Source organism: Fulmarus glacialis, unplaced genomic scaffold, assembly GCF_000690835.1.
Source record: "Fulmarus glacialis isolate BGI_N327 unplaced genomic scaffold, ASM69083v1 scaffold10690, whole genome shotgun sequence".
In the NCBI taxonomy this organism is placed as follows: domain Eukaryota; kingdom Metazoa; phylum Chordata; class Aves; order Procellariiformes; family Procellariidae; genus Fulmarus; species Fulmarus glacialis.
The window spans coordinates 525-28,257 of NW_009185829.1; the positions used below are offsets into that span (position 1 = coordinate 525).

A 27,733-nucleotide genomic window follows, 5' to 3' on the forward strand; every position below is an offset into this window, starting at 1 on the left:
ACGTAGCCATTGTTTCTCTGTGAGAGCATCACTGTAGTCCACATCCCTGCGTTGACGGGATCCTCTTCCAAATATTTTCTCTTCTTCTTCTTCACACGTAAGCCTTTCAACTTCAGCATCATCTTTAATAATCCAGGATGGTAATTCATCCTCCTCCATCAAGCGGGGCTTACGCTTGGGGTTTCTGGCATCCTCCCTGCGACGGTCCATGTCCATGCGCTGCAATGGCAGTTGGGAAAGGATAAAACAGTTTTAAGAGCAAATATTAAGTGAGCCATGGAAATTCCTGGCCATCTAATGGTACTTGAAACTTTAAACCAAGTCCTTCTCAGGTATTTCCCTTCCACAACACTTCTAAATACTTCTAAAGTGCAACTACAAAAAGAAAAAGCTATACTTGATGGTTGATTTTCAGTCAAGTTAACTACTCCATAACTAGCTTTTACTGAAGTAACACAGCAGCTAAGTGATACAAAGACTACAAGAACACTGTTGTATTGTGTTAATCAAACTCCTCTCTTCCTTTTTTGCACAGGTTTCATGGTTTCTTTGCATTCATCAATGTGATCTGCAAATACTAATCATTCCTTGACAACATCCCCATAAGGTGTTATTATGATGTAACTAAAAAGAATAACTGAAAACACACTAATTTCATGAGCCTGAATATCAGAAGAAGAAAATTTAAAAGCTGGTTTTGGAAAAAAGGAATAAAGAGAGAGACTTTAGAAATTCAGAGAAAAACTTGCCTACACAGTGCCAGAAAGCCAGCGTGCTTAAACCACTGAATTTCTCCCGATCTTACCACTGCACTAGGCAAAAATCAAAACACATAGAAAAATATCAGGTAAGATTAGGTCAAGTGTTAAGAATATGAGAAGGTAATGTTAAGACTTTTAGCTGAAATTGAAATAATCACATAAATTAATTTCAAGTGTGGTGAGCAATTACCTCAGAAAACAGATATGGATACTCAGGATACATTCCCATGGCCTACTGTAGACTCATCAGTGAAGTGCTTTATAATCTTCCTGGGGAAGCATCCACCTCTCTCTATTGGCTATACGCTGACCTAGCCTCCTGTAGTCCTGTGAAATCTCATTTGCATTTTTTTTTAAGTAGCCCAAACCAGATATTATGAATAGCCTTTCCAAATAGGCCTTTTGAAGAGTCATATAGTACTTAAACACTCAGTAATCAGTTGCTAAGCAGAGAAAACAAACAGGTGGCCACTGATCATTTAATTTTCATATTTAAAAAATGAATATAAACAGACTAGCACCAGAATCGGCTGTAGCATCAGAACAGGCTACTGCTTTGGCCAGTAAACATCTGTAAAAAGCATTCTCAATTATGCACAAACCTCTCCCTTGTGTGCATGATGCTGCACTTACACAGGATGCCAACTAGACATCATTTTACACTCCTAGCCAAGACACAGACATGCATTAATTCAGAGGAATTATCTATGTATAGGGGCAGCTCAAATCCAGCCAAATTTACCAACTGAGGCTTAATGATGGCACTGTTGAATATGCTGAATCTTCTCTCATGTTGGCACTTCTCAAATACAAGCATTCCCAAAATACTACCTCAGACACAGTGCCTTACAAGTGGTCTTCATCATCTTGTCTGGTGCCCTATCTGATTTCTAAACTCAATGAAAAGCAGAAAGTAAGATATGTCTTCAGTCTGCAGGTCCAACTACACTCAAGAAGCAACTATAAATACATGTGGGTTTTCTCCATCTTTCACTATCTCAGACAGTGATGAATGGGCCTTATAGCCTTTAGTTTTTTATAGCAGACTTCCGTATTTCACCTTTAAAGAACATCTCATTCAATCTGAATTCATTTCAAAAAACGTCTCATTCAAGCCAGACACATGGCTTGGTTTATTGTGAACTTGGCAACCAGCAAGCTGCACTGAGGGAAGGCCCGAACAAGATAGATGGGACAGATTTCTCTATTATTTAGCAGAGAACTTCAGTGAACTCAGGGACATCATATGACAATGACATTAAGTATATGATGTGAATGCTGAAACTTCATTTTTCTCCCTGATGACCATGTTTCTAACTCTAAGACAAAGACTGAACACTAAGGTAGTATATTTTAATAGCTGTTTTCTGAAATAAAAGGAAGGAAAATTAAGGACACTCTCAGTTAATCTGAGATGTAAGAGAGAAAAACAGCCATTGTTTTTTTCTTAGGATACTACTCAAACCACTTCTATCTCTGGGAAACCTCTGGTCCTATCTTCCCATGTCTTACCCAAACATGTATTTCCAAACCAGATCTACCTTATTTTATTGTAACTAATAAAGTAATTGAATTTATACTGTCCTCAGTGAGGCCTAAATGCTGGAGATAAGAAAGTCCTATCTACTGATGCTTACGCATAAGTGAAGAACTTAAGTGTTGGCACACTCAGGGCCTAAAACTTCCAGTTTAGAAAAAACACAGAGCACTGCTGTCCTGTGAACTGTGAATGGTTACATTAAACTTCCTAAATTATAACTAAAATAGTCCTTAAAAAAACCACTCAAGCCACTCAGTGTAAAACCAGTAATTTATATACTCAGTTACTGCTACGTTGCCATTTTGGATTCAAGGAGATAACCTGTACCAGCACAACTGGAGTACTGGTACCGATTTTGGTGAGAGGCCTTCCTTGAAAGGCCACTCTTCCACTTGAAAGGCGGTTTTTACATCAGGAATCTTTATTTAAGTAAATATAACATTAAAAATAACTTAATTTTTTTTCCAGGAAGAGTAACATTTGTTGAAGCACACTATTATGAAATGACAAGAGTTGTACAGATCACATTGAAACACTGACTTTTCTCTGAATATTTTTGAAACTTTTTTACTGTGTGATCAAGTGCCATCAGTTGCAATGAATGCAAAAGTAGGACAGTGTGAGGTTTGAGGCTATCTCAAGTTTTTACCTGTTGTTATATATGTGGAGCCTCTAAAAGTCAGGGGAACAAAGTCCACTTGTACACATCCTCTTTCTGAACAGTGTATTTAGCTCTACAGCTACATCTCAGGATCAATGCCAAAGAATACTTCTAACCTGAAAAGTGACCACAGAACAGCTTCTCAAGGAACCGATCTGCTCTCTTGCCTATTGTTTTGGAACTGCTCACTTGAAATAAGCAAAACATGCTTTTACACCTCTAAGCCTAGTTAAATGAACAAACCAAAACACATTTTTCTTGGATATTGCAGTTTGCTGAATTCTGATTACATCTGCAACATCTGCATCTACTATAACCTTAACGGAGGGAATGAGGCAGCACAGGCATCACTGAGGTAAAGAGAATACAAACCTATTTTTGTGCTCTTTATCTGACTATGCAAGACCTAAAATATTGATAAAAAGATAACAAACAACCCTGACTGCCAAACTTGTTTTTCAGACTTTTCTTTTATAATTAAACAGTTTACTAAAATGAAACACAAATTCTTTATTAACATTTAAAATTATTTCTCAGCCATAAACACTTAACTTCACTGTTTCTATCTTAAATGTTTTCAAATCCCTGGCTTTCAAAGCATGTTAGCTTTGCATCTTCAAACTTTTATTACCTACTACCAACTCTTTATTATCCCTTAAAAACTTTCATGCAAATTAATATGAAAAACCTAAATTCAGCCCACACAGTGCTAAAACTGTTTTACTGAATGGCTGTTAACAGCCTTCAAACTTAATCCAAAAAGATGAAGTTGTAGAAATTTCCTGCAAACAGACATAAATTCATTAGCTACTTTTAATCTATGGATTAGTTCTTTCATTCTGGGTCTGAAGGAGAAGTACTGAGAAGCTTTTTCCAGCAGCAAATCGACTTTCACAGAACTCACGGTACTTTCAGCCAATAATTTGGCTGTAATTATTCCTCTGGAGTTTTGTGTTAAATGGCCACCTCTTGGTTTCTGTCATGTAAATCTCCTTACACCCGAATCACTGAAGGAAAGTTTAAAAAGGCAGGTGTCTGTAAGCACTCATTTTCTGTGCAGCCTCGCTTTAGGGATTCCCGTTCTTCTGAGATAACATTAAATGAAACTCAGCACAGAAGGACTAAACTAGCAAGTCAGCAATGACAAAAGGCACAGCCATGTGGAGGAATATGGCCTTTGCCAACCGTGCACCTGAACAACTATCACTTATCTAAAAAGGGCCCCTGCACACTTGTATAGCAGTCAAGTTTTACAGACGAATCCTTGAGCAGAAGATGGTGAGGAATGAACAACTTGTGGTGCTATCAATAGTTGTATCTGTGGATGCCACCTGATACACTTTCATTCATGCACACACAAGTATCTGTCTTGTTCCACCTTGCAGAACAAAGCAGCCTCTGCAGAATTAGAGGGATGGTGCTTTACCTTCAGTACTTCGGTGTTCTCCTGTCACTGTGTCAGTGACTCTCAAAGGTCCTCCAGCAACCCTCACATTGTACACACAGTAAAAGGCAAGAGCCATGCCTACACTGACATTTTAGTAATTATTCCATCAGTGTTGTAGCAGCACTAACGAAAAGGGAAGTACTAACAAAAATGCATTGCTCGCACTTGAACCGCTGTCACTAGCTCTACTTCGGTAACTCTTCAACAGTTGTAGCAGCAGAAATGCAGCTAACTGGGTCCTTGACAAAACCACCAGCAAACCCCTGTTAACTCACAAAGAAAACAGCGCTGTCAGTCTACTGGTTTATTATCTTGTTAAGTTCTGTAGTTGTCCTTGCCAATATCATAGCCCAAAAGTCGGAAGAAACATTGAAAAATAAAAGTATGTTGTAGAATTAGCAAGCCAAACTGTGACTACCAGTTTTGCCTGTAAATTTCTCAGGTCGTGCCAGACTCTTCCTCCAGATTGTTCCACTACACTGTCCGCAAGGATCTCTGAAGTCTTTCTGCCATGTGAGGAGCTCTGTATTTAAGTAGACTATTCTTCTTTCCTCAGAAAAACAATGCGAGTAAATAAAGACTACTCCTCCAACAAAGTTTTCCAAAATTTGAATGACAGAAGGTTAAGTCCTGTGTTAAAAACACTAGAGAAGGTATTCTACTTATGATCATATCATCCTTACCATAAAGAGATCAAATTCCTCCTCACGTCGAGCAATCATCTGATTCAGAGTCTCATCATCAGGAACTTCATCTTCTTCCTGGTTACACAGACATATAAGGGTATTAGAAAGAAGCTACATGCAATCTGAAGTAACAGCCTCCTTCAGGTCAGTGTTGCGCTGACCCTCCTTCTGTCATGACACGTGTGAAACACTCAAAATGAAATTAAAACTTTTAAAGTGTTGAGCGATTCAGAAGTAATGCAAAATAGACATAATTAGAAAGAAGATTGGGACTTAGTACCACCTTCATAAATTCAGAATGAGGAAATGAACAAATACGCAACCAGGAAATTTTCGGTTGTGGTTTTCCTGGGTCAGAAGCGCAGTTAGTGCTTCAGTTAGAATATATGCATTTCCGTTCTGCTGTTTTACAGTACTCCCTCAGAAATACCATTCTGCATTATGAGATCTTTGCTGTCAAAGCAAGGAGAATGAAAAAGTCCTGGTTAAACGAAAAAAACGAAGCATGTCATTATACTGGAAGAAAACCCTGCTGAATCCCTCTTTCTCTTGACCGTTATCTGCTTACAAATTGAGAAGCTCTGACTTCAGACAAAATGAATTGTTTCGTAAAAACAAGAACAGTCCTTGGAAAAACAATTTAGAACCACAGAATTCAAATAAAAATGTTAAAGCCGAACAGCTATGATATCCATTTTAAAACAGTAAGAGTCCACAATGTTCAGTTTCCCTCCCTGAATTATTTTGAAAGTACACGGCATTTCAAATCTGATAACACGTCAATCAAAACAATAAAACTACAGACTGGTTCCTACATAGGGCTTACTGAACCTATGTTGCAGTATGATGCAGACCATGAAAACTCATGTTTGGTACTCAGTGAAATGGGAGTATAGAATGCTGCATACAGTATCCAAAAAAACTAATATTCTGTAGCTTTCTTTTTTTCCAGAAATAAACAGAAAAGGCCTTTATCTATATCCACACATCTTATTTTCCCTCCACTAGCAAGATTTCTACACCTCAGAAAAAAATACAGTTCTTAATGCAACTCCCAACGAACACCTCTGTACCTTAATGTACATATATTTTAAATTTTAACATGAAAAAAGCAACTGGGAAAATGACAGAGAGCTAGTTCTTCTCACTTCTAGTCAGTGCTCCTTCAACGTTCAAGAAAAGGAAGTCACATAGTTATACACACAGAGAAAAAAAGAGTACAGATCCCTTCTTTTATGATCATTGAAGGATGTGACTCTCATGAAAGTTTCACATGCTTCCTATCATCTCAAACAGAGCAACTTGTGACCTGAAAAAAATAAGAGATCCCACAGCAGAAGCTGTAACAACAGGGTCCGCATCATCTGTGGTTAGTCTGAATAATCCTGTTGCCAACCAGGTAGGCTTGGCAGAAGAAAAATTTATAAACACCAGCATCAACAAAAAATGCCTCCATGAACAAGTTACTTCTAATCACCTGTCACACATTCCTATTATTCTAATATATCTTTCTAAATACACAGAAATTACCTCTTTGCTTTATCTAGTACTGCTAAAAGAAAAAACAGAGCAAAAAGGAGAGGAAAGAAGAAAGAAAAATAAGGGGAGTTTTGACGCTGAATTTACAAAAACTACTAAGGAAGTAGAAACAGAATATGGTGCTCTACATGCAAGTGCTAAAAGCTTTGAGATGCAAGTTCAAAGCATGCTTAGCATGGGAATATTAAAGTAGGTGGTCACTGAACAATCTCTTTATTAGATGTGCTAGTCCATATTTGCAAGTCAAAGTTGTTTTGACATTAGTAAGTTTTAACTGAGAGATTTACTTTTTCTTGTCAATCTCTCATTTGATACTCAAATTTTGTTTCCGGTGTTGTTGCAATGAAGAAGCAATAGCTGACCAGTGCAGGAGGGTGCAAATCCAATCCCTCTTACTCCTTCAGCAGTTTCAGTGTTTGGGCAAAGTTTTGCATAGCCTCTGTTCACAAAGAAGTTTTACTTGAAAACTTCAGCTTCAGTCTGACTGTTAGGAGTCAGACTGCAATACCAATGCTTGCTTTAAAGACTGATGCTGGGTTATTGCAAGCAAACCTTGATTAAATCTGTGCTTGCTTCAGGACGGCAGACCAAATGTATTTGAACAACACAAAAGCAGCAGATTGCTCTGAAGTCATCTATGAAATAAGGCATGTCAAGTAGGCCCGAACTACAGTCCTGACTTTTGAAACATTTTCAGATAAATACTTTCTAGGGCTTTGAAAACGTAACAGAATTATGTCAACTTTAAAATCAAATTAAATAGGCTTACTGAAAATTTCTATCGGTTTCAAGTTCATGTATCTACTCATACAGAAGGTGCTGGCTGCTTGAGAACTACAATTTTACTTCATCAAAAATGGTGCATATGCATCATCCCATTTCTGCATTCACACCCTAAATAAAAAACCATTACTGATAAAAATGACTGTTTGTCACTCTTCTTTCATTTCTTATAAAAAATACTGAAACAACATTACAAAATTCTATCTTAATGATGTACTAACTTTTTCTAAATGCACACCAAGACAAAGAGTTTACACAAAAGGTTTAATAATTGAAGAAGTAAACTTCTTGGTCTTCGAAACTTTGAAACACATACTGAAGGATGCCTATGAAATACAGACTATAGAATCATATTCAGACGTACAAGGCATACTGAGAGGCAAAATTAGGCTTGAAATCTCTGCATCTTTAACCAGTACAGGATATTTTCGAGGTGGGAAAAAGTCATTGCAGAATGGGATTTTTTCATGTGTGTCTTCAGTATAATTGATACATTTATACACTCTCTCCCAAATGTGGCTATCATCCAAACGCTGAATTTTGTTCATATTAAGAGAAGAGTCTGCAGTGACAGGCAAAAGAAGAGGCTCACCATTCCACAATCACAATTCCAGAGAAGAACACAATGAAAAGACAGGGACATACAGTCAGTGACTCTATAACCTCATTTCCCACTATTATAAGGAAAGACTTGACAGCTGTTTTTAAACAGCTAATTGTTTCTTGAAGAGGAAGTGGTAACCAGAAGTCCAGGTTGGACACAGGGCCAGAAAGAAACAGTTATTTTGCTGGCTTACCCTAAGCCCAAAGCACGTCAAAGCAGATCTTAACTCTTACTCAGGATCCAAAAGAAGCACAGTAAGTAGGGTCTTTCATGATTGAACCTAGGTAGTGCTAGTTGCTCAGCATGTCTGAAAATCAGATTACCTAGTTTAACATATAAACTGGATTTAGGAACTGGTTTATTATCTGTTTTGGAAAAAATCTTTGTTTGAATACAATTTTTTGCCAAAATTATGAAAGGGCGGAATGGGTTTAAGTTACAACGCCTAATTCTACCCTAAGATTTAATCATAACCATTACATCATAACCATCACATTATAACCTATCGCTGTGACCAAAAAAAAGAGAAAAATGTAGTTGTTTCATTGACTGGATGGTAAGAATATGATGACATTTCTAATTTCAAAGGAGATGACAATCTTTGTAACTGATGAAAAAAATGATTCAGTACTTCCTGAAACATCCTCTTACTGATTATTTCTAACTACCTTACCTCATTTTCTTCTTCATGCTCCAATATAGCCTGTAGGAAGGCTCTCCTTTCGTGGCTTGAAGATTTCTGATCAAACATTCCAGCCTGGATAACTTTTTGATCTACATTCAGCTTATACTTTGCAGCAGCAAGTATCTTCTCTTCCACACTGTTCACAGTGCACAGTCGCAGGACTCGAACTTCATTCTGCTGACCAATTCGGTGAGCTCTATCTTGGGCCTGCAAGTCCTGTTAAGCAAAGAACATAGAGTGTGATTTATATTCTAAGTGTGCTACAGAAATCGTTCTCTGCTTAAAGGACATTATAATGCTGAATTCTTTTTGGTATAAAAAGGAAGTACTGAAATGACAGTCCACCACAATTCACATGATTCATTCCTCATTGTTTTCTTTCCCAAAATGTCATCAGACCCAGGTAGGGGGAAAGCTGAAAGGAAAAAACATGGACATGCTCTGTACAGTGTAAATGCAGTAAGCCAAAAACTTCTTGAAAGCCTGTGCAGTGACTGACAAGGGCTGATATATTCATTTTTTCCCTTCTATTCAAAGCTCACGGCCTTCCAAGCCAGAATGAACCCTAAAGTAAAATATCTTGACTGCAGGAAAAGAAAGAAACAAAATTACTAGGAAAAAACCCATACATAAACTTATCTATTAAAGGCCGTTGCTAATTCTTATATATGTTAACTAAAAATTATTTGATATGTTGAATCAGCTTTTAACTTGGAATATTTGTGTTAAAACAGCTTAAATATGATCTTCCTAATTGAAAGTTCATATATACAAGACTGTGAATCAATGTAACTATTTTTTGCTCAGGCGATTTCCACTTACAAATGGTGGAAGTAAAAAGTACACTGCAGGTCATAGGTAAAGAATTTCCTTTATTAATTCAAAATCTTATCTATTTTCTTTGGAAAAAAGAGAAATCCATTAACTCCTACAAATGGTGTGTTTCCACTTCAGGATAGCAGATAACGAAGGGCACCTGACCTCAAAATGCTATCATAGTTTTGTGCTACCTCGCAACACAGAAATTTCTTCATGTAGAGAAAAGAAAGAAAACAGGCAATGAGTTTGGTTATTTCAGTCCAGCACCTTGCTTTTGCTACCATTGTTAGCGCCTCCCTCCCACAATTCCCTTCTCAAGCACTACATATGACACAGCTGCTGCAACCTGAAGGTGTATTTGAAGTTTGCATTAACAGTGAAGATGAAGCTACAACATGAATTTGTTCATATAAGCATTCTTAGAAGGAAAATGGTAAAGTGAGGAAAGAGAAGTTTTTATTTCCAAAAATGTGCTGCTTAAGTGCTACCCAGAACCTCCCTCCCCTCCCAGCTATCCTCTTTTAGCACACTGCTCATTAAAATGGACAAATTACTCCCATCTCCAGCAGAAGAGAAACTGCATGCATTGAAAAGGAGGCTGAGGGGAGACCTTATGGCTCTCTAGAACCACCTGAAAGGAGGTTGTAGCGAGGTGCGGGTCAGTCTCTTTTCCCAGATAACAAGGGATAGAGCAAGAGGAAATGGCCTCAAGTTGCACCAGGGGAGGTTTAGTTTGGACATTAGGAAAAATTTCTGCCTTGAAAGGGTTATCAAGCACTGGGACAGACTGCCCAGGGAAGTGGTTGAGTCACCATCCCCAGAAGTATTTAAAAAATGCGTAGACATGGTGCTTAAAGACATGGTTTAGTGGTGGACTTGGCAGTGTTAGGTTTATGGTTGGACTTGATGATCTTAAGGGTCTTTTCCAATCTAAATGATTCTATGATTTTGTAATTTAGCAATCTGCCCATTGAATACTCCAGAAAATATTCTGTAATTTTTACTATACCGCAAGGATTTATTGCTATCCAACTGTTGAAATATACAGTACTCTGCATTAAATTTGCCTGTGAAAGTGACATAAAGACAATCAAAAATACAAAGAACAAAGTGCTTTCTGAGCTGCTTTTAAAACCTCTAAATGTAATTGCTCCAAATTTCTTAAGCCTTCCTTTAAATTTGTCACTGTGGCATCTATGAGAGTGCTGCCTTGAAAGTTCTATATAAAACTCTTTTTAGTCTCACTTCCTTTACTTTTACATGTGGCCATTGACTATGATGTGATTTGCATGTATTTGCACAATAGCTGAAAACACACACATAGCCATGTACTTCCAGAGACATCTAACTTAACATTCTTAAAAAAAAAAAAAGGCCACTAGGTGACAAAGACAGACTTCAGTTACCTCTTCTGGCTTTTTAAAATAAGCCAAAGTGGTTTGATACCCTCTTTTCCTGGTGATCTGTACTCACTACTACCTACCCACACCAACAGTGTCAGTTCAGTGTCTCAGGCCAAGACTGCTGCACTCATATGGCCACTAATTTCCTGAGACAGGCAGCGCCCTGCACAGCCTTTACTAAAATATTGCAACCTACCTACCAAAGACTCAAAATGGGGAGTTACTTAATAATGTCCTAAGGGTTAAAGAATGAGTACACTTATACAAACGAAGCAGCTCTACAAGGCCCCTAACTCTGAGGATTCCCTGAGACTCAGATAAAATATATACTCAGACACAGAATTACTTCACTGATTCAAACCAAACCATTTCCTGATTGTAGCAGTTTGCCTCACTAATTCCTCTCAAAGCAGCATTTTACGACTTACCTGAATCTATTCCTTTCACCCCAGGCTATATCCCCAATTTAAAGAAGCAACCCAAAGAAAGTATCATTAATTCTTTGCACATTTCATGAAGATACATAAATAAAAATAACCTGGTGAGGATTCCAGTCACTATCAAAGATTATAACAGTGTCAGCAGCCTGGAGATTTAAGCCTAGCCCTCCAGCCCTTGTACTCAGCAAGAAGATAAAGTATTGTGACCCAGGTTCATTGAACTTCTTCAACAGAGCAGCTCGATCCTCTGATTTTGTTGTGCCTGAAAAGAAATAAAAAAAAAAACCCTATAACAAAGATGTGAACTGAAGAAATACAAATACAATGTCAGTTGCTAAACATATGTGTGGAGTTAAATCATGGTGAAAATGTAGACAGAGTTCTAAGTAAAAACCAAGCCCTGTGCACTCTGGCAGCTGGACGAATTTAATGTACTTCAACAACAGTCTATATCACCTTAGCCTGGTCCACTGCTTGCCTTATCTTTTTTACACTTTTGTCTGTAACTGAAAGCCGAAGAAGGTCTGCTATTTTTATTCAGGTATCAATACATGTACAAGAGATGTTGTTCTTCTATTACTGAGGTGGGTTGACACCAGCTGGCTGCAGATGCCCACCCCTGCCCCCACCTCTCTCACTCGCACTCCTCAACAGTACAGGGGGAGGAAGTAAGATGGAAAAGCTCCTGGGCTGAGATAAAGGCAGTTTAATAAAAACAAAAGCTGTGCACGCAAGCAAAGCAAAAAGAAGAATTTGTTTACTACTTCCCATCAGCAGGCAGATGTCCAGCCACTCCCTGGAAAGCAGGTCCTCAGCACCCGGAATGATTACGCGGGAAGACAAATGCTGTAATGAGGAATGTCCCTGCATCCTCTTCCTTTCCCTCAGCTTTTATTGCTGAGCACGTCCCTTTGGTCAATTTGGGTCAGCTGTCCTGGCCAGGTCCCAGCTCACCCTCAGCCTACCGGCCTTGGGTGTGGAGGGGTGGTTTGGAGAGAAAGCCTTGACACTGTGCAAGCACTGCTCAGCAATAGCCAAAACACTGGGGTGTTATCATTGGTGTGTTATCAACCCTGCCTAGCCACAAATGCAAAGCACAGCACTATATGGGTTGCTAGGAGAAAAGTTAACTTCATCCCAGCCAGATCCAGTACAATCACAAAGCCAAACTGCTGGCCTACAGAAACCCATTTCCTTAAGAAGCACATGACTTGAGTAGAAAGAGAAGACAGCTGGATAGAATTTACATATATATTACATTCCAGCATGGATGGTATCTGTCATCACAAAACTGGAAAAGAAGAAAAAAGGGCTCATCTCACTAATTTAATGAATTACCTGCAAAACCTTAAAGAAAACAAGGAGCTGTATTTACCATACTGCACATTGCCATAGACATTCTAGCATGAAAAAGAATTCACTGTAAAATACATGGTGTAAGGTAATTTAAAACATTTTAAATGTAATATAATTTATCTTTCTTGAATGGAAGCATTAAAACACCTGCAGGCCAGAGGTGCAAGGAGGGTTTTGTTAGCATGGTACAATGTTCTTCGGCCAGCTTTGACAAAGACATCCTGTGGCACAGTGAGACAGCTCATTTGTGTCTCAGTTTCATTACCCCATTTTACATTTGAGGATAATTGCGTTTCAAGTTTATGTTCATTAACACTTGTAAAGGACGAGAATACTTCTCAGCATTACTTTTTCTTCCAAATAAAGTATGAAGCAAAGAGTCAACTTAAAATGCTGTAAAAAGAATATTCAAAAGGACCTTAAACTCTCACTTTATTCATGCTGTTCTTTATATTTTTCTTAAAGCATTGCTTTTCTATTAAAAAGGTATTCTGACAAATGCTGCTGGTCCTATGTAATACTATAATATGTGAGAAAAATACATTAAGTAAAAATAATCAATATTTAAGAAAGTCAGTATGAGGCAGAGATCATCAACATGGAAGAAGGCCAAAATGGAAACTTCTTTCAAACCGGTTTAAACCTCAGATGGGATATGCTATTTTTAGATTTTTTCCTTTCAATATTACTCCACTATGTTTCTAAACTACCTTTTCATTCAAAAGTAATAAAAAATATCTACACATAAAGTATTTGAGGCTACTGATCTTCCTGTGAAATTCATGAATAAAACTACAGGTACTACTTTACCTGTCACTGAAATTCAGCTATCCTGTGAAGAACAGCAGTTGAACTTCAAATAGGTACAAATTAATTAATTCTGTTGGAATCTAGGCAAAACACTGGCATTATCATCTCTCATCATGAGAATACTTTCCGGCAACTTAGTGACACCTGATTGGGACCTTGGATTTTAAACCTTGTTTGAAAAAGAGATCAGCCCCTAAACATCCTGTCCACATAATATGCATTCCACGAACAGACCTGAGTGTTCATCAAAACAATCCCTTGACCAAATGGTTTGCAAGTTAAACAGGTGAAAGAAAACAGTCAAAGGGCCAGGGAGACGGAGAATTACTTAAGATCAACTCTATCAAGAGAGGCAAAAGTACATCTTGCTCAGTACCTTGTCTGTAAAAACAGGGAAAATGCTAGTAAGCTGCAGCTTAAGGGTCTACTGCATAACTTCATGATAAACACCCTTGCAGACCCTTCCTTCATGGATTTGTCAAATCATTTTTTGTAGTCACATCACAGCGCTGGTGTGCTAGGAAGACAGTAGGAAGAGAGGTCTCCTATGCGCAAACTAATGAAGCATGCTACCTCCTAAGTTATTACTTATCCTTTTTTTTCATTTAGCTTACCATCAAGACGCAGGTAAAGGAAATTTCGAAAGGCAAAGTAGTCTTCCATAATGGTCATGAGTGACGTCATTTGACAGAAAAGAAGCACACGATGGTTAGTAGCTCGTAACTTTGGTAGAATACGATCGAGCAGCTCAAACTTCCCTGAGGCCCGATAAAGTTCGGCTCTGTTGAAGAGAAAAAGCACAGTAAAGAGCAGAATGAGCCCGCATTTAGAAAAGTTTTTAGTCATTATCATGTCAGAGTGTAACAGAGAAATTCACTTACTTAAGATAAACAAGACTAATAGCACTTTTCCCTCTTAAATTTGTTCATGTTGATTAAAATAAAAAAACAAACACCCATGTGAGTTCCTGTCTGGAAAGGATTTTTCTTCAATTACAAAAACTGTGTGGACTTTCAACCACACAGAATTCCTTCCTTTATGAAACTCAATTCTGTTTCATTATTTATCAAAACAAACATTATTTCTCAGCTAGATAAGCATGTTATCAGTTAAGACATTTACCTGCTAGTTTTGCTTTCAACTGGCATTTACTGCAGCTGTAAGTTGTATTCATCAGGCACGTGTTAGAAACAATTCCCTTTCCACTCAACTACCATGCACATGAAAATGAAATACTCCAAACTGAACTAATATACAGAGATAATGGGAGGAGTTTGATAGAAGACATACTCTTTAGCCATATAACCTTAGTAGTCCTGAACAATATTTAGTTGCTTTGATTAGCTGCTCTTGTCTTCTATGCTATGAATTGCAAAAAAGACTCTTAGCACTGAAATTCAAGTCATAACTGAGAAAACAAATAAAAGTAAACAGGATGTCTAAATCAGCATCACAGTGATATGCTTTACAAAAACAAATTTCACATAACTTTTTTCTAACCTTGAGTCAGTACTCTCAAAATACGATTTATCGCTAGCAACGGTGTACTTAAGTCCACAAGATACATGGCCTTCTGATATGCATACATACGTAATCAGCAAAAGACTAAACTGTTTAGGAGACAAGTAGTCTGGTGTACCAGTTAAGGAGACAAATAGTCTGGTATACCAGTTACGGAAAAAAAAAGACATGTCATTAACACCTGAACAGAAAGGGGATCAAGTGGAAGATACACACCCTTCCTTTAGAAAGCATTCATTTCTAGACAGTAGTACAAAGAACTGCCAAGAACAAAATTTAAATCTATTTCATTTCAAATAATGGTACAAATGCTACTTCAATTTGGAATAAAAATGGTTAAAAGGGAAAAGCAGAAGGCAAAAGTAATAAGAAAGAGAAGAAAATCCCAACTGATATCTCTGAAGAGTCATTCCAATGAATTTCAGATGGTACCTAAGCTATTTCAAAATAAGGGGTAAGGAAGACATCAGTTTACAATCTTCTCTGCCTGTCCACCTGAAAGAGATGAAGGGTAATAAAAAGCTCATATAACACTTCTAGTACTGTTATCTTTTGTTTTAGATACGTGCCCTGTCCCTCCTCCGCCTTTCTATAGGCTGCTTGAGTTTGTTAGCATGTACCTTCTAGAAAAAGAATGTGATACATGAGTTCCAATACAACATTATGAACAGAAGGAAAAACAGAAAGAGTTACCCGTTGATGACACCATTTGAGTAGCCTAAATGTTCAGCGAAGGACTCCTGCAGAGTTACAAGCAATAAACAGATTATTACAAACGACACAGTAACTCAAAATTATGCATTCTTATATCAATTAAATTAAATGTATGCGCATTGGGGTTTGAGTTCCATTACGTTCATATTCTTGGAATCCATGTTGTAGCAACAGCACTCTGCTTAATGTTTTCGTGTACTACTAGTATTTGAAACTCATGGTTTGTAGAAGTAACTTCTGTCAGCATACATTTTACCAGATTACAAATACAGCAGAACCTAATTAATTTATACTAATTACCGGAAGATCCATTTGCAAATTACTCGATTTAATTAATAAGTATACAAGAGAACAGAGAGTAAAAACTACAATGGTAATACATCACAGTAGGTACTTAATTATTCATTCATAAATGTAGCTACATTCCAGATATTTACTGCACTTTCTGTCTTTCCAGATATATTACTATATTCACGTACTTCGGGTGCTTATGACAGATGCTATATAGATAGTACATTTTTGCTGAAAAAACAAGGTGGATAAAATAGGACAATTTTGGTTGATATTGTAAAAGATTAGCAGCCTACCAGTTATAAAGATCTTACACATGGCATTTTGAACTAGTGTCTCTACATCATACATTAGGTCTAAGCAGAGATTAAGTTGCTCTGGAACATCTTAAATTAAAAAAAACCTTCATTTTTTGAAGACAGTGTCTCCTCAAGATTGCTTTGAAACCAGACTTCAGATTACCAATAAAAAGCTGGCAGTTGGTCCATTTGTTTCTAAAAATAAGGGACGATAATGATCATGTTTTTGAAATGTGTCCTCTTCAGCACAAATGATGTGGACATAGATGTCCTCTCCCACACACATAAGCTTCAACAGCCGTTTTCTATTATGTTAGCCATCTGAATAAAAACAACTCTCAAAATCAAACCTGTCAGTCTTACCTCAATGTGTTGAAACATGTAGGGGTGATTGCATATCTTTCTCAATTGCATGATAGTGTTCATAAGAGTTTTTGCCCCACCTTTTCCCTATGGGTACAAACAAGGCAAATCAAATGATGAATCTAATTTCTTAGCTTATTAATGAAGCTTTTGAAAGATATTTTTAAATGTAGGCATAAAATACCTCTACCCCAACCCTGAACACCACATCACTAATTAAAAAAAAAAACAAAAACCAGAACAAAACAACAAAACAACAGAAGCTATTGTGCAGTTGTCTTGCTGTATAAATTCATCTAGCATAAGGATGCTCCATAACGAAAAAGGAAGACCTGAAAGGAATCCATAAAGTGCATTATGTATCTACCTGAAGTATTCACAGTGGGAAGCAGAGCACCTACTGTCCTGCATACTGCTTCTTTATACTGTTTATTACAAAACCATACAAATCCCATCTGGTCTGAACCTTCTAACAGGAAACGATTTTAGCCGGACGCTTTTCAATACTACAGTATCTCCTCCTGTCTGTTAACTGGATATATGGGTTTCTCTTTCCAGGCCAAGTAAAACACAGGGCCACAGGCAGCTAAAAAGCTAGAGACAACCAAATCTTGTGAGTCATCTTAATATTTAACAAAGTATATTCTCAAAACCTATTCTACAGTGAATCTTTTTTAGAACCAGGACAGATTTCAGACAGTGCTATACTAGTTTAATGCTGGACTAAACTGTATGGTTAAAAACTAATTGCAACTGGTGGATACAAGTTTGAGAACAACATATAGTATTACCATTGCCAAACGCTTGTCGCTTTCAGATGAGACTTTGCTTTGTTGTAATTTTATGAAAATGTAATCAGAGTGGCTGCAATATTCCATGCTTACTGTATGACCAATTCAGATTTATTTTAAAAATCTCAGCCAAAACAATTCAGCACTTTCCAATAGTAAAACTAGGGAAAAGTACACTATTTGATCATATTATATACTAGTAATATTCTACTCTTTCCTGGAAAGTACAGTGAAATTGTAACTTCCATCTAGAGCAGAGATTTTATGTTTGAAGGGGGTACTACATTTAAGATTTGTTTTTGTTCCTTTCCAAATCCTCTCAAATTTGCTCCAAAATGTAGTTCATATTTGTTCTAAGAGTCATTTCCCAGAGCTTTCCAGCTTAATGAATTCTCTCTAGTCTGAGCTGGTTCCAGGCCAGAGCTGCAGAAAGACAGGATTTTTTCCTAACACAGTAGTTGTTTGATCACTGAAGCCAAGCATTCTCAACAACCACGTCCCCCTGCTGGCAACAGGTAGCATGGATAAGAGAGCCTGAAGCAGTTAAAGAAAAAAACGAATTAAGAGAGGGTGGCAAAAAAGGAAAAATTTTAGACTCTTGGGGAGAGAGAAAGGAGAGGGAGGTGTTCAGAAGACAGCAAAGGCAATTTGAACTGGTTAAGCAAAAAGCTGGGTGGAGAAGCAAGTAGGGGAAAATTGACAGAAGATTCTGAGCTATTGAAAGAGAGGAAAAAGACCAGAAAGGAAAGAAAGTAGAATACTGTGATACGAAATGAAATTTGTAGGACAAAAGTAAAAACACCAAACTACAAAATTACATTAAAAATACAACAGAGGAACATAAATTAATGTTTCCAAAGTGCTCAAACTATGAAGATGAGTATCAATATCCAATGATAAGAACCAGCTTTGTCTGGAGTTTGAATAAGCACCAGCAAAGAAAACAATTTGACTGCACAAAACAAGGAGAGTAAAACAAGATACTGAATAAAGAAGTCACCCATTATACCAATGCAACCTGCAAAAGGATGGTGGAAAGACAGTATGTGATTGCACTGCATCAGTAATACACACGTAACAGGGTGCAAACTGTTACACACCAGCTGTTCTGCAGTGCCTGTTCAAGGTATTTCACATTTATTATAATGTGAAAAGTGTACACACAAATAAGCTGATGAATGCCAACTTGTTTACTCTATATTAACTGGATCAAGTCCCATGATGACATAATCAACATTTACTAATACGTAATCTAAATCTGACTATATGGCTTTGAATCCTACTCTTCTCTCAAAGAACTTTGTCATTAACAGATCTTCTAAGTACAAATGCAAGCATACAGCCCTAACAAGACTTACACTTAACTAATAGCTCTGAAAGACAAGATGAAAAACCTTCTGTAGCCAGCACTGCCACAATCACAATTACTCAGGTACATCATTGGATTAAACTCGGCCAAGGGAAATGCTGGGTTTTTTCAAACATTGCCTGTTTGCAGAAGGGCACTGTAACTACAGTGAATACAAGTAGTATCTTTTCCTCGTGACTAGAGAGCACGAGATGCAGTCTTGTAAAACAAAAGCATGTCTGATAGACATTTCTTTTCCCATGACAGATATGTGCAGTAAAAGCCTACATACTAATTTTGTAAAACAGAAATCATATGGTTAATATGTTTAATCATAATACATTGTTTCCTACATGTTTTAGTTTTAATTTTGTACCTTCTTGTCTTTTTCAGAACCATCTGTAAGAAGGATTCCCTTGGCTTGCATGTGACGGTACAGGATCTTCTGAAGAGCTGACATATCACATTTAATCACATATTCCACCTAGCATGAAAAAAAACCCCAACCATGAACACAGACATAATAATGTTAGTAGGATCTAACTGCAGGTTCTTGTCATTCTAAAACACAAACCAAAAAACTACTAATCTTTTATCCGTACCCTAATACCACATATGATTTCAGTGAGCAGCAATCCAACTGCAAGCACAGCAATGAGTACCTCGAAAGATTATCTGTGAGGGTCACAACTACTATGAGGCAGTTGGATCCTAAGAATGTAACTGCGGAATTGCCAAACATATTTTTTTCTCACTCTGTAATTTCAACAATTTTTAAAAATAATTAAAAATTTATTTTGTTTTATGTTCAACATGTAATTTAAAAAAAAACATTTTATGTTTAATAACCTGTGGACTTTATTATGTCTGTAAAGCATTATAAAAATATCAAGCAAAGCATTATAAAAATATCATCATTGTATACCTAGCACCCCTCATACTAATTATCATTATGCTTACCTAGGTTGGCATAGAAACATGACTAAAAACAGGGAATTAATCAAGTTTTGTATGATCCCCACATCTCTTTTGACTTCTTATTCAGCTTTGTAAAACTGTATTTATTACAGCAGTTTTTGAATGCACGCTCTCTTTACATCCAGTAATACAAAGACTTCATACCCCAATTTAAGTCATTTTTTCCAATTTCCAAATTATAGTCACTATGTTTTTAATAAGTTATGCAAAATAAAACCAGTCACATAATAAAGCCACACTAGTGACTAGAAATCTTTCAAGTGGTGACTAAAACAAAAAGCATAAGCTTCCTGATGTTTAACAAATAAATGGAATAAAAATTACCACGTTATTTTTTTCTCAGAAAGACAAGAGGACGAACTTATTAAAGAGAAGTGACTATTTCTTCAATGGCTTCTTTACCAAGATTTGTAAGATCAAATGAAACTGATTAACAGGCTTTGGTCAACAAGTTCAGTCAGTCCTCATGGTTGGACTAATTGCTTTTTTCATAAACAACATACTGGAAACAAAAAGAAACATGGTCCTCTTGAGTACCAGTGTGTATGTTACTTCTAAACCCTCCTCCTGCAATGCCTATTAATGGATTTATCAAATACAGTGGCTCTAACTGGAAGAAATTTGAATAGAAATAAAGACTTCAGTACTATTTTTAAACGCAAGTATGTTTCATTCTCAAATAAATGCTTCTGAGGATACTGAGAATTGACATTTGAAGGAACAGAAAGTCGCAACAGTAACAGTGTTCACAACATTATAAAGATGAGAAAGGAATTTTTAAAAAGCCTTTCCTCTGAGTACTGTCACTAAGCATCTGTACAGAGCTCCTTGTTCATTCAGCCAGTATTAGTCAGCTCACAACAGAACTTACAAAAATTTCATTTTGGTATGGTTTTAACCCAGTTGACCCTAACACCAAATTTCCCCTAGCACACCTTGAAATTTACTGCTGTTGTTATTCTGGGAAGGGTGAATGGGGAAAGTGATGCAGGATTGCAGAGCAGGACAGGGTGGGGCAAGACGAGTTGCCCAGAGATAAAAACAATGATCTTTCAAATAAGAAGAGAATTTTATGTTCTGAATTAAAAAGCCACTAGTTAAAAAAAACTTGTGCAATTTCAACAAGACACTTCACAAAACTCCTGGAATATTAACGCAGGACCAAATTCTGCCTGCTTTATAAAGTCCAGTAGTCCTTTAGGAATTTCAGTGAACGAGCTAAGGGAGCAAAGGTTCTGCCTGGTGCAGGGAGGATGGGACAGGACAGAATCTAATCCTCAGTGTATGGTTGACTCACTTACAACTTGAAACCAGGTATTATGGAAGTAACTTGCATGTCTTATATGGATGACTACAAACAGAATTAAAGCTGTAAGACTGGTGAGGAATCCTGAGAATGCAGAAACTTCAGGTATTCAGGCTTCCTCAGTTGCTAACTTTCTTTGCAGAGTTATAAACAAACAAACCACAACAATAACAGATACTAAAGAAGTCCTCTTCCGTAAAACAGATCTGAAAAAGGAACATTACATAATGCTTAAAAAAAGTATTAAACCCCTTCCACAACTCCTCTCATTCCAAACCTTTTCTGGCAGTTGAGACTCAACCTCTTTCTTCAATCTTCTCAGCAAGAAGGGTCGGAGCACTTTATGGAGACGACGGATGATCAGAATAGTTTCTTCCTCATTTAAGTCCACCTACAGAAGTTTATAAAAGTCACTACAAGGCAACTCAATATATTAAGTAATGTCTTCTCTCACTTGAGAGGTTAAGTATGTGCAATAATTACTTGCATGTTACAACCAAACTGACTCTGAATCAAAAAAGACACTGATATTAAAATTTTATGGCATTATAAAAAAGGTGGCTTTTAGTTATATTAATTCCCTAAGTACCAGGGAGAGTTCTAACACTAATCCTTCTGTATAAGCTCCTTTCTGTTTTCATCAAAGTGGTTTGTTTCTGATGTTTTAAAAAAACTGCCACAGTACCCTTTCTCCAGTCATGGCAAATGGAGCGTTGAACCACTGTTCAAAGGTGCTACAGCTCTTGAAAATGGTTGGAAGGAGGAAATTGAGAAGAGCCCAAAGTTCAGGCAATTTGTTCTGCAATGGAGTCCCAGTCAGCAGTATTCGCCTAGGGGCCACATAATGAGTATTCAAGACCTGAGTCAGCTTGCAGTGATGGTTCTTCATTCTATGGCCTTCATCTACTATCATGTATTTCCATCGAATCTGCAAGAAAAAGAAAAGTTAGCCAAGTTACAGCAGGTCAGACTTAGTCAAATTCCTCCCAGCAGGTAGAACAAAAATATTTCAATCATTCTCATTTATGAGAAAAGCCAAATCAAGCATTATCCAAGTACCAGTGCCCTTGCAAGCAGCAAAAATAGAAACAAACATTAGATATGCTGAATCTGATGCTGAATTCTGACTTGAACTGCAACAGCAAACAGCGGATTCCTCCCACTTCTGGGAAAGAGATTAGGGTGACCGGCTTTTCAAGGCCAGAATATGGTTCTCAGGGGAACACATAAACTCCAAATAAACCTGCCTGCAACAAGAACCTTGACAGGAGACAAAAGCATTTTCAGACAAAATAACTATGCTCACAAACAACAGCAACCTTGAACTTTGTTTTATTTCAGCTAATCCTGTATTTTTACTCAAGAACAAAGCAACGTAGCACCATCATCTCATCTCAGTTACTGCATCTTCAAATTTCCATTTCTTAATGTGAAAGCTTAAATGCAGTAACAGCAGATATTGAAAGAAAGTTGCTCAAGCTCTCTGTTACCACTTACAGTACAACACGGGCAGTCAACACATGTGCCACACTGACCATATGACTAGGAAGGCCTCAGTTTGTACTTTCATAGATGCTAACTAATTCCATTTCCCAGGACAGGTTGAATGGCATAGTGCTGTCCTTTTGCTATCTTTTAGCAAGGGTGGGCAACAACTAGAGGGGAAGGAAAACTCTGCAGTCTCAAACTGTTCTCAAGTGTTCACAATTACGCTAAGAAAATGCACTACCTTTGTATCAGAGAGGAAAAATGAATAATCGAAATATGCAGTAAGTAATAGAATGAAATAAAGTGAAAACGAACAATAAAGGGACAGTAAGACCATACGGTTTCTCCAAATGGCAAAATACCTCCTTAAGTCTGCTTTGTGTGTACGTGAAATAGCCTTACAGTACAGTAGCTCTCAAATTAATTCATTACATTTGAGGCACACCTGTTCACAGTCAGTGAGCCTTTAACAACTGGGCCATGTGTAGTAAAGAGTGTGGATACCAAATTCATGATACAGGTAACTATTTAGTCATTTGGGGAAAAGTCACCACATAGCTGGAAAGGCTCTAAAAAGAGTGAGCTTCAGGTCAGAAACAATGGAAAAAAATTAAAGTCAGGACTGCAGGTTAGGTTAAATGCCATTAAGCAGAGGGGAGAAAAGTCATGTTTTTCCAAGGACAGGCAGGTATACAGTACTGACAGAATTGCACAAAGGAATTAGTCTCCTGGCCACATTCAGGAAAATCCTGGTGTATACAGGGAGAAGAGCTGTGATTAAGAAGTCCAATCATAAACAGAGGAATAGAAAAGTAAATGAAAGGTTTAACTTTTATTGAAGGACAGAACAACAACTCGAGACTTCCCTATAAAACAAAAATGTGTTTTGTGCTATGCACCATTTGAAGGTGTCTTGAAGGTCTTGCTGTTAAGAGATGAGAGTCATTACTACCTTAGCAAGGATATGTTTGTCCTTTATTATGTACTCATAAGTAGTTAAAAGAACATTAAATTTTCCACTTCGAAGCTGAGGAACGAGTGAGCGGCGCATTGCAGGTGTACCCTAAAAGAGAGAGAGAAGTGAGTAGTTACTCTTCTGATGAAGAAAATACATCGTTTTTATGAATTAGCAGACACAGAGCAACAACATGAACTTCTAATCCTACAGTACTGCAAACAATACACCAATGCATTCCAGAATTCTTCAAAGTGTTTTCCCTAAAGGTTGCTAGACTGTAAAGCTCTGTTTATGGGGCACTGGAAACATAGCCAGCGGTCGGTCTAGTGTCCTTACAAATTGCTTGGCCATACCACTACTACAGTAGCCAAACAGCAAAGTATTCAGATATGTATAAAACGTGAAGTAGTTATCATTTTTATTACTCTCATGAGAAGCCTTTCACTATGTGAAAGTAGTTACAGTTTATTACAGTCGTCTTCTTAGTATGATTAACTCTCACTGCTTAGTACCTGATATATGTGACAAAACTTCATGAGCAAACAGTTTAGAAATGCATGCAGAGGCAGAGGAAAAACTGGCTCTATTCTCATTTCTTCAACTCTATAATAATATAAAAAGCAAACCAAACCTTGTAAGATATCTTCACCACAGAAGGAGCCCATTTGTCAAATTCATATGTCCAATTGGATAAAGTCCTATCATAGAGATTATAAAGAAAAAGTAATACATTTCATCATTTGCAGGTCAAACTTCATAAATGTTTCCAAGTGGTTGCCAACTTTTGAACACATCTCATGTAATCAACGTCCATAATTAACAGTATATTTTAAAAAAAGCACTTTATATACTGTAATAAAATAAAAGCATCTCTGAGAAGAGAGTAAACAGAAAAAAGCGTGAAACCCTCTTTTAGCTCATATTCAGGGTCCTCTTTGAAACCAATTCAGAGTGGTATTTCACGTGCATCTTTGTATTTTGGAACATATTAAGAATAAGAAAGATAACCCTGAACAAAAAATAGATCTGTAAGTTCTTTTATACTACTTATATTCCAAAAACTGACGTTACAACTGTTCAAATATAGCCTCATGAACTTGATAATAGAATTCATCTGTGTTCTATTCGAGTAGAACTACTCATAGTGCCACCCAGTGCCACTATGCAGGTCCGTTTTTGCACTGTGTTTCTGCTGTTTGATCACAACAAATAGGTTTTTATGGCTAAGCTAGTTGCTATCATGATACAGTAGCAAAAAATAACCTTGAGCTTTCTGGGTTGCTTGCCTTTTTTTTTTTTCTCCTTACTGAACCTGTGATGGCAGCAGTACCAGCTATTACGGAAAGGCAGGGAAAGGTGGCTTTTAAAACGTGTATGAGAAAAAAATTTCAGCCCTCTCTTTTAGAAAAAGCAAAATCATTACAGAGAACTTAAAAGATATCTGTGTGAAATCTGACATTGATAATGCTCTCCCTTTATTTTTAACTTTGTTTTATTTTATAGATCTTTTCTTTTCACACTAGCCATTTCTTTTCACACTAGAGTTCATCATTTGTATTCATACAATTAGGCTCAGCTGTGATATTTATGGTAGTCAATCAGTTACTACTGCAGCACAACCAGAAGACAGGATACCTCAAAAGAAATCAAAGAGATGGCCACAAATAAAATTTATCCTAATTCTACAACACATTCACATGCTCATTACAATTGGTGAACAAATTATCTAACAAAAAGGCCAGGGACCTTCTGCACATCAGTCAAGTCACTTGCACACAAAAATAAGCAAACAACCCCTCAATATCCTACATCAGTTTTACACTGCCTGACAGTTTTTATTTAGAACACAGGACTTTAAACCACTAAAACCCACACCTCACCTTTGGAGAAAGGAAAGTGCATTAAAAGAAATAAAACAAACAGCATCTTGGAAAGCTAAGGACAAGCAAAAGGGGTCAGCATAATAAACAATCATAACCTGGACACCTGACCGAAGTATGAATATCATTCATCAAGGCTACATCCAGGGCTAGTTATACAGTACTTAAAAGATATTCCAACCTCATTAAAGCATGGTTACTTGGTATCAGATGGGGCGCCAGTTGTTTAAAGAATTAAGCAACAGATTTTTAATACCAGAGTTAAAAGTTGAATGGGGACTACAGGCATGTAATATGAAAGAAATACCATGCCCTCTTGTGGCTTACGAGTGAATTACAGTAAATTCACTACTCGGTTTGCCAAAAGACTGGACAGCGAAACCAACGGAATCAAGTGCTTTATCAGCCCTCTGGTCACCCTTCCAATGCCAGACAATTACCTGGGAAGAAATGATCAAAGAAAACACAGAATACATGCTCAGTGTAATCCCACTGTGCACCTCATCTTGTCATTACATGAAAAACAAGTGTGTGTTCCAAATAAACCAATCTGCAATGCTTACAATAATAATAGCAAGAAGAGATCCTTTACTTACGAAAGAGGAACAATGATGAGATAGGGGCCATTGAGTCTTTTGTGCTCCATCAGGTAAGTGATGAGTGCAATAGTCTGTATTGTCTTTCCTAGTCCCATTTCATCAGCTAAAATTCCATTCAGATTGTTATTATAGAGTGAAACCATCCATTCCAGTCCCTGGAGCTGAAATGAAGAATAATTGTTTCAGTTATTTAAAACCCACACAAATAATTAAAACCAGTACTACACAACCAAGGTTCTGATGTCCCTGCCTACTTAGACGTTAGATTTCCTTTAACAATACTTTAACAATATAATATGCACTGGGATCCCTGGCTATCTTAACCTTCCCCCCCACAAAAAAACCCACCAAAACAAGATACATTTCTGGTAACAGCTGTACGGAAATCATCACTCCTGTTTAGCAGAGCCCATAATATGAAGTCAGATTTCATACACGGAGGGTTTTTTGTACTGCACACAAAGCAACATAGGCACTCACATGTAAGGTTCATAAATACTTAACGCTACAGGAGTTTGTTCTTCAGTTTCAACACTGTCAAATGTTAAACTTTGCCTGCGTCAATTTGCCTGTGTCAATTAAAATCTTTCAAAACTAAACTCATCAAGTCTGCGCAAAACATGTAAGCCTCACACTTGCCAACTGCATCACTGGTAGCTAAAGCTCTTGTAGCACATCCATTTAGTGTCTACTGTCCATACCTCCACATGTCAGAGTAGGCCCCCTTTGTCCAGCTATGCCTTGTATTATAAAATCCCAGAGCTGGAAGGAAGCCAGAGTACTGTAGCTAATAAATGTCTACATAACAGACTTTCACACGCCAAGGAGTACTGCTAGAAAGCACTAACTCAGATTATTCCGTTGTCACACAGACTTTCACGTAGGTGTGTATCACACTACTCACGAAAGTACAAAGTAAGTTCTGCTTCTAAGATCCAGACTTTTGGTGTCTCATGTATGGAGAGAGAAGTAAATTAAAAGGCCTGAGAAAGTTCAGAGAGAAAACACTACATGCTTGAAGCAACCTTCTGTTGTCCCTGCAAGAGAGTATCCAAAATAACATTGCCAATTTACTGGCTTTATGTATACGTTGACTGATTTAGATTTAGGTATTAAATACTCAGGCCACCAAGAGTTGATCAGAATTGGTTCTGCAACCATATGTCCCACTTACAAAGTAGCTTCAGAATTGAGAATAGGAAAACTGTCTTTTCTATGTCACTGAACTTTCTTCACTGACATACACCAATATGAAGGAAGAGACAATCTGGCCAAACCTGACAGTAAGAAACATGGAAAAGCAGAAAAAACTTTGAGAAGGAAAAAGCATGTAAAATCTAGAGGACGGGGAAATACAGGGAGTGAAGGGGAGAGCTGTGGAACAGTCTCCTTCAGAACATTCTTACTAGAGCCAAAGCCAACCCTCAATGCTCCTGACATAAAGCTCCTTAGACAAGTGTGCCTCTTACCTCTGGTGCAATTACGATATAGAAGAGACACCATAAAGAACAAACCTACTTATTCAATTGCTAGGTATCACACTGAGCAGCTAAAGGACCTGCTCTAATTGGTAATCCCTGTAAGTGTCTGTGTAACTCCACAGACAGAATTATTTTGCTTTGTGGCACTGTCGCGGTTTAACCCAGCAGGCACCTAAACACCA

At 37.4% G+C, this 27,733-nt stretch overlaps 1 protein-coding gene across 1 annotated transcript; it reads right to left on the bottom strand.

Annotated features, from left to right (window-relative positions):
• Positions 1-26,233, bottom strand: LOC104070735 (probable global transcription activator SNF2L2; the record flags this gene model as incomplete). The annotated part of the gene is made up of 13 exons (XM_009579545.1): positions 26,068-26,233; positions 24,223-24,289; positions 23,586-23,696; positions 21,831-22,073; positions 21,423-21,536; positions 19,238-19,345; positions 16,723-16,809; positions 15,749-15,795; positions 14,149-14,315; positions 11,467-11,630; positions 8,695-8,922; positions 5,093-5,170; positions 1-219 (listed from the first exon to the last, which is right to left on the bottom strand). Coding segments are annotated over exons 1-13 (1,779 nt in total), but the record flags the coding sequence as incomplete, so codon positions are not given.
• Positions 26,234-27,733: the final 1,500 nt, after the last annotated feature.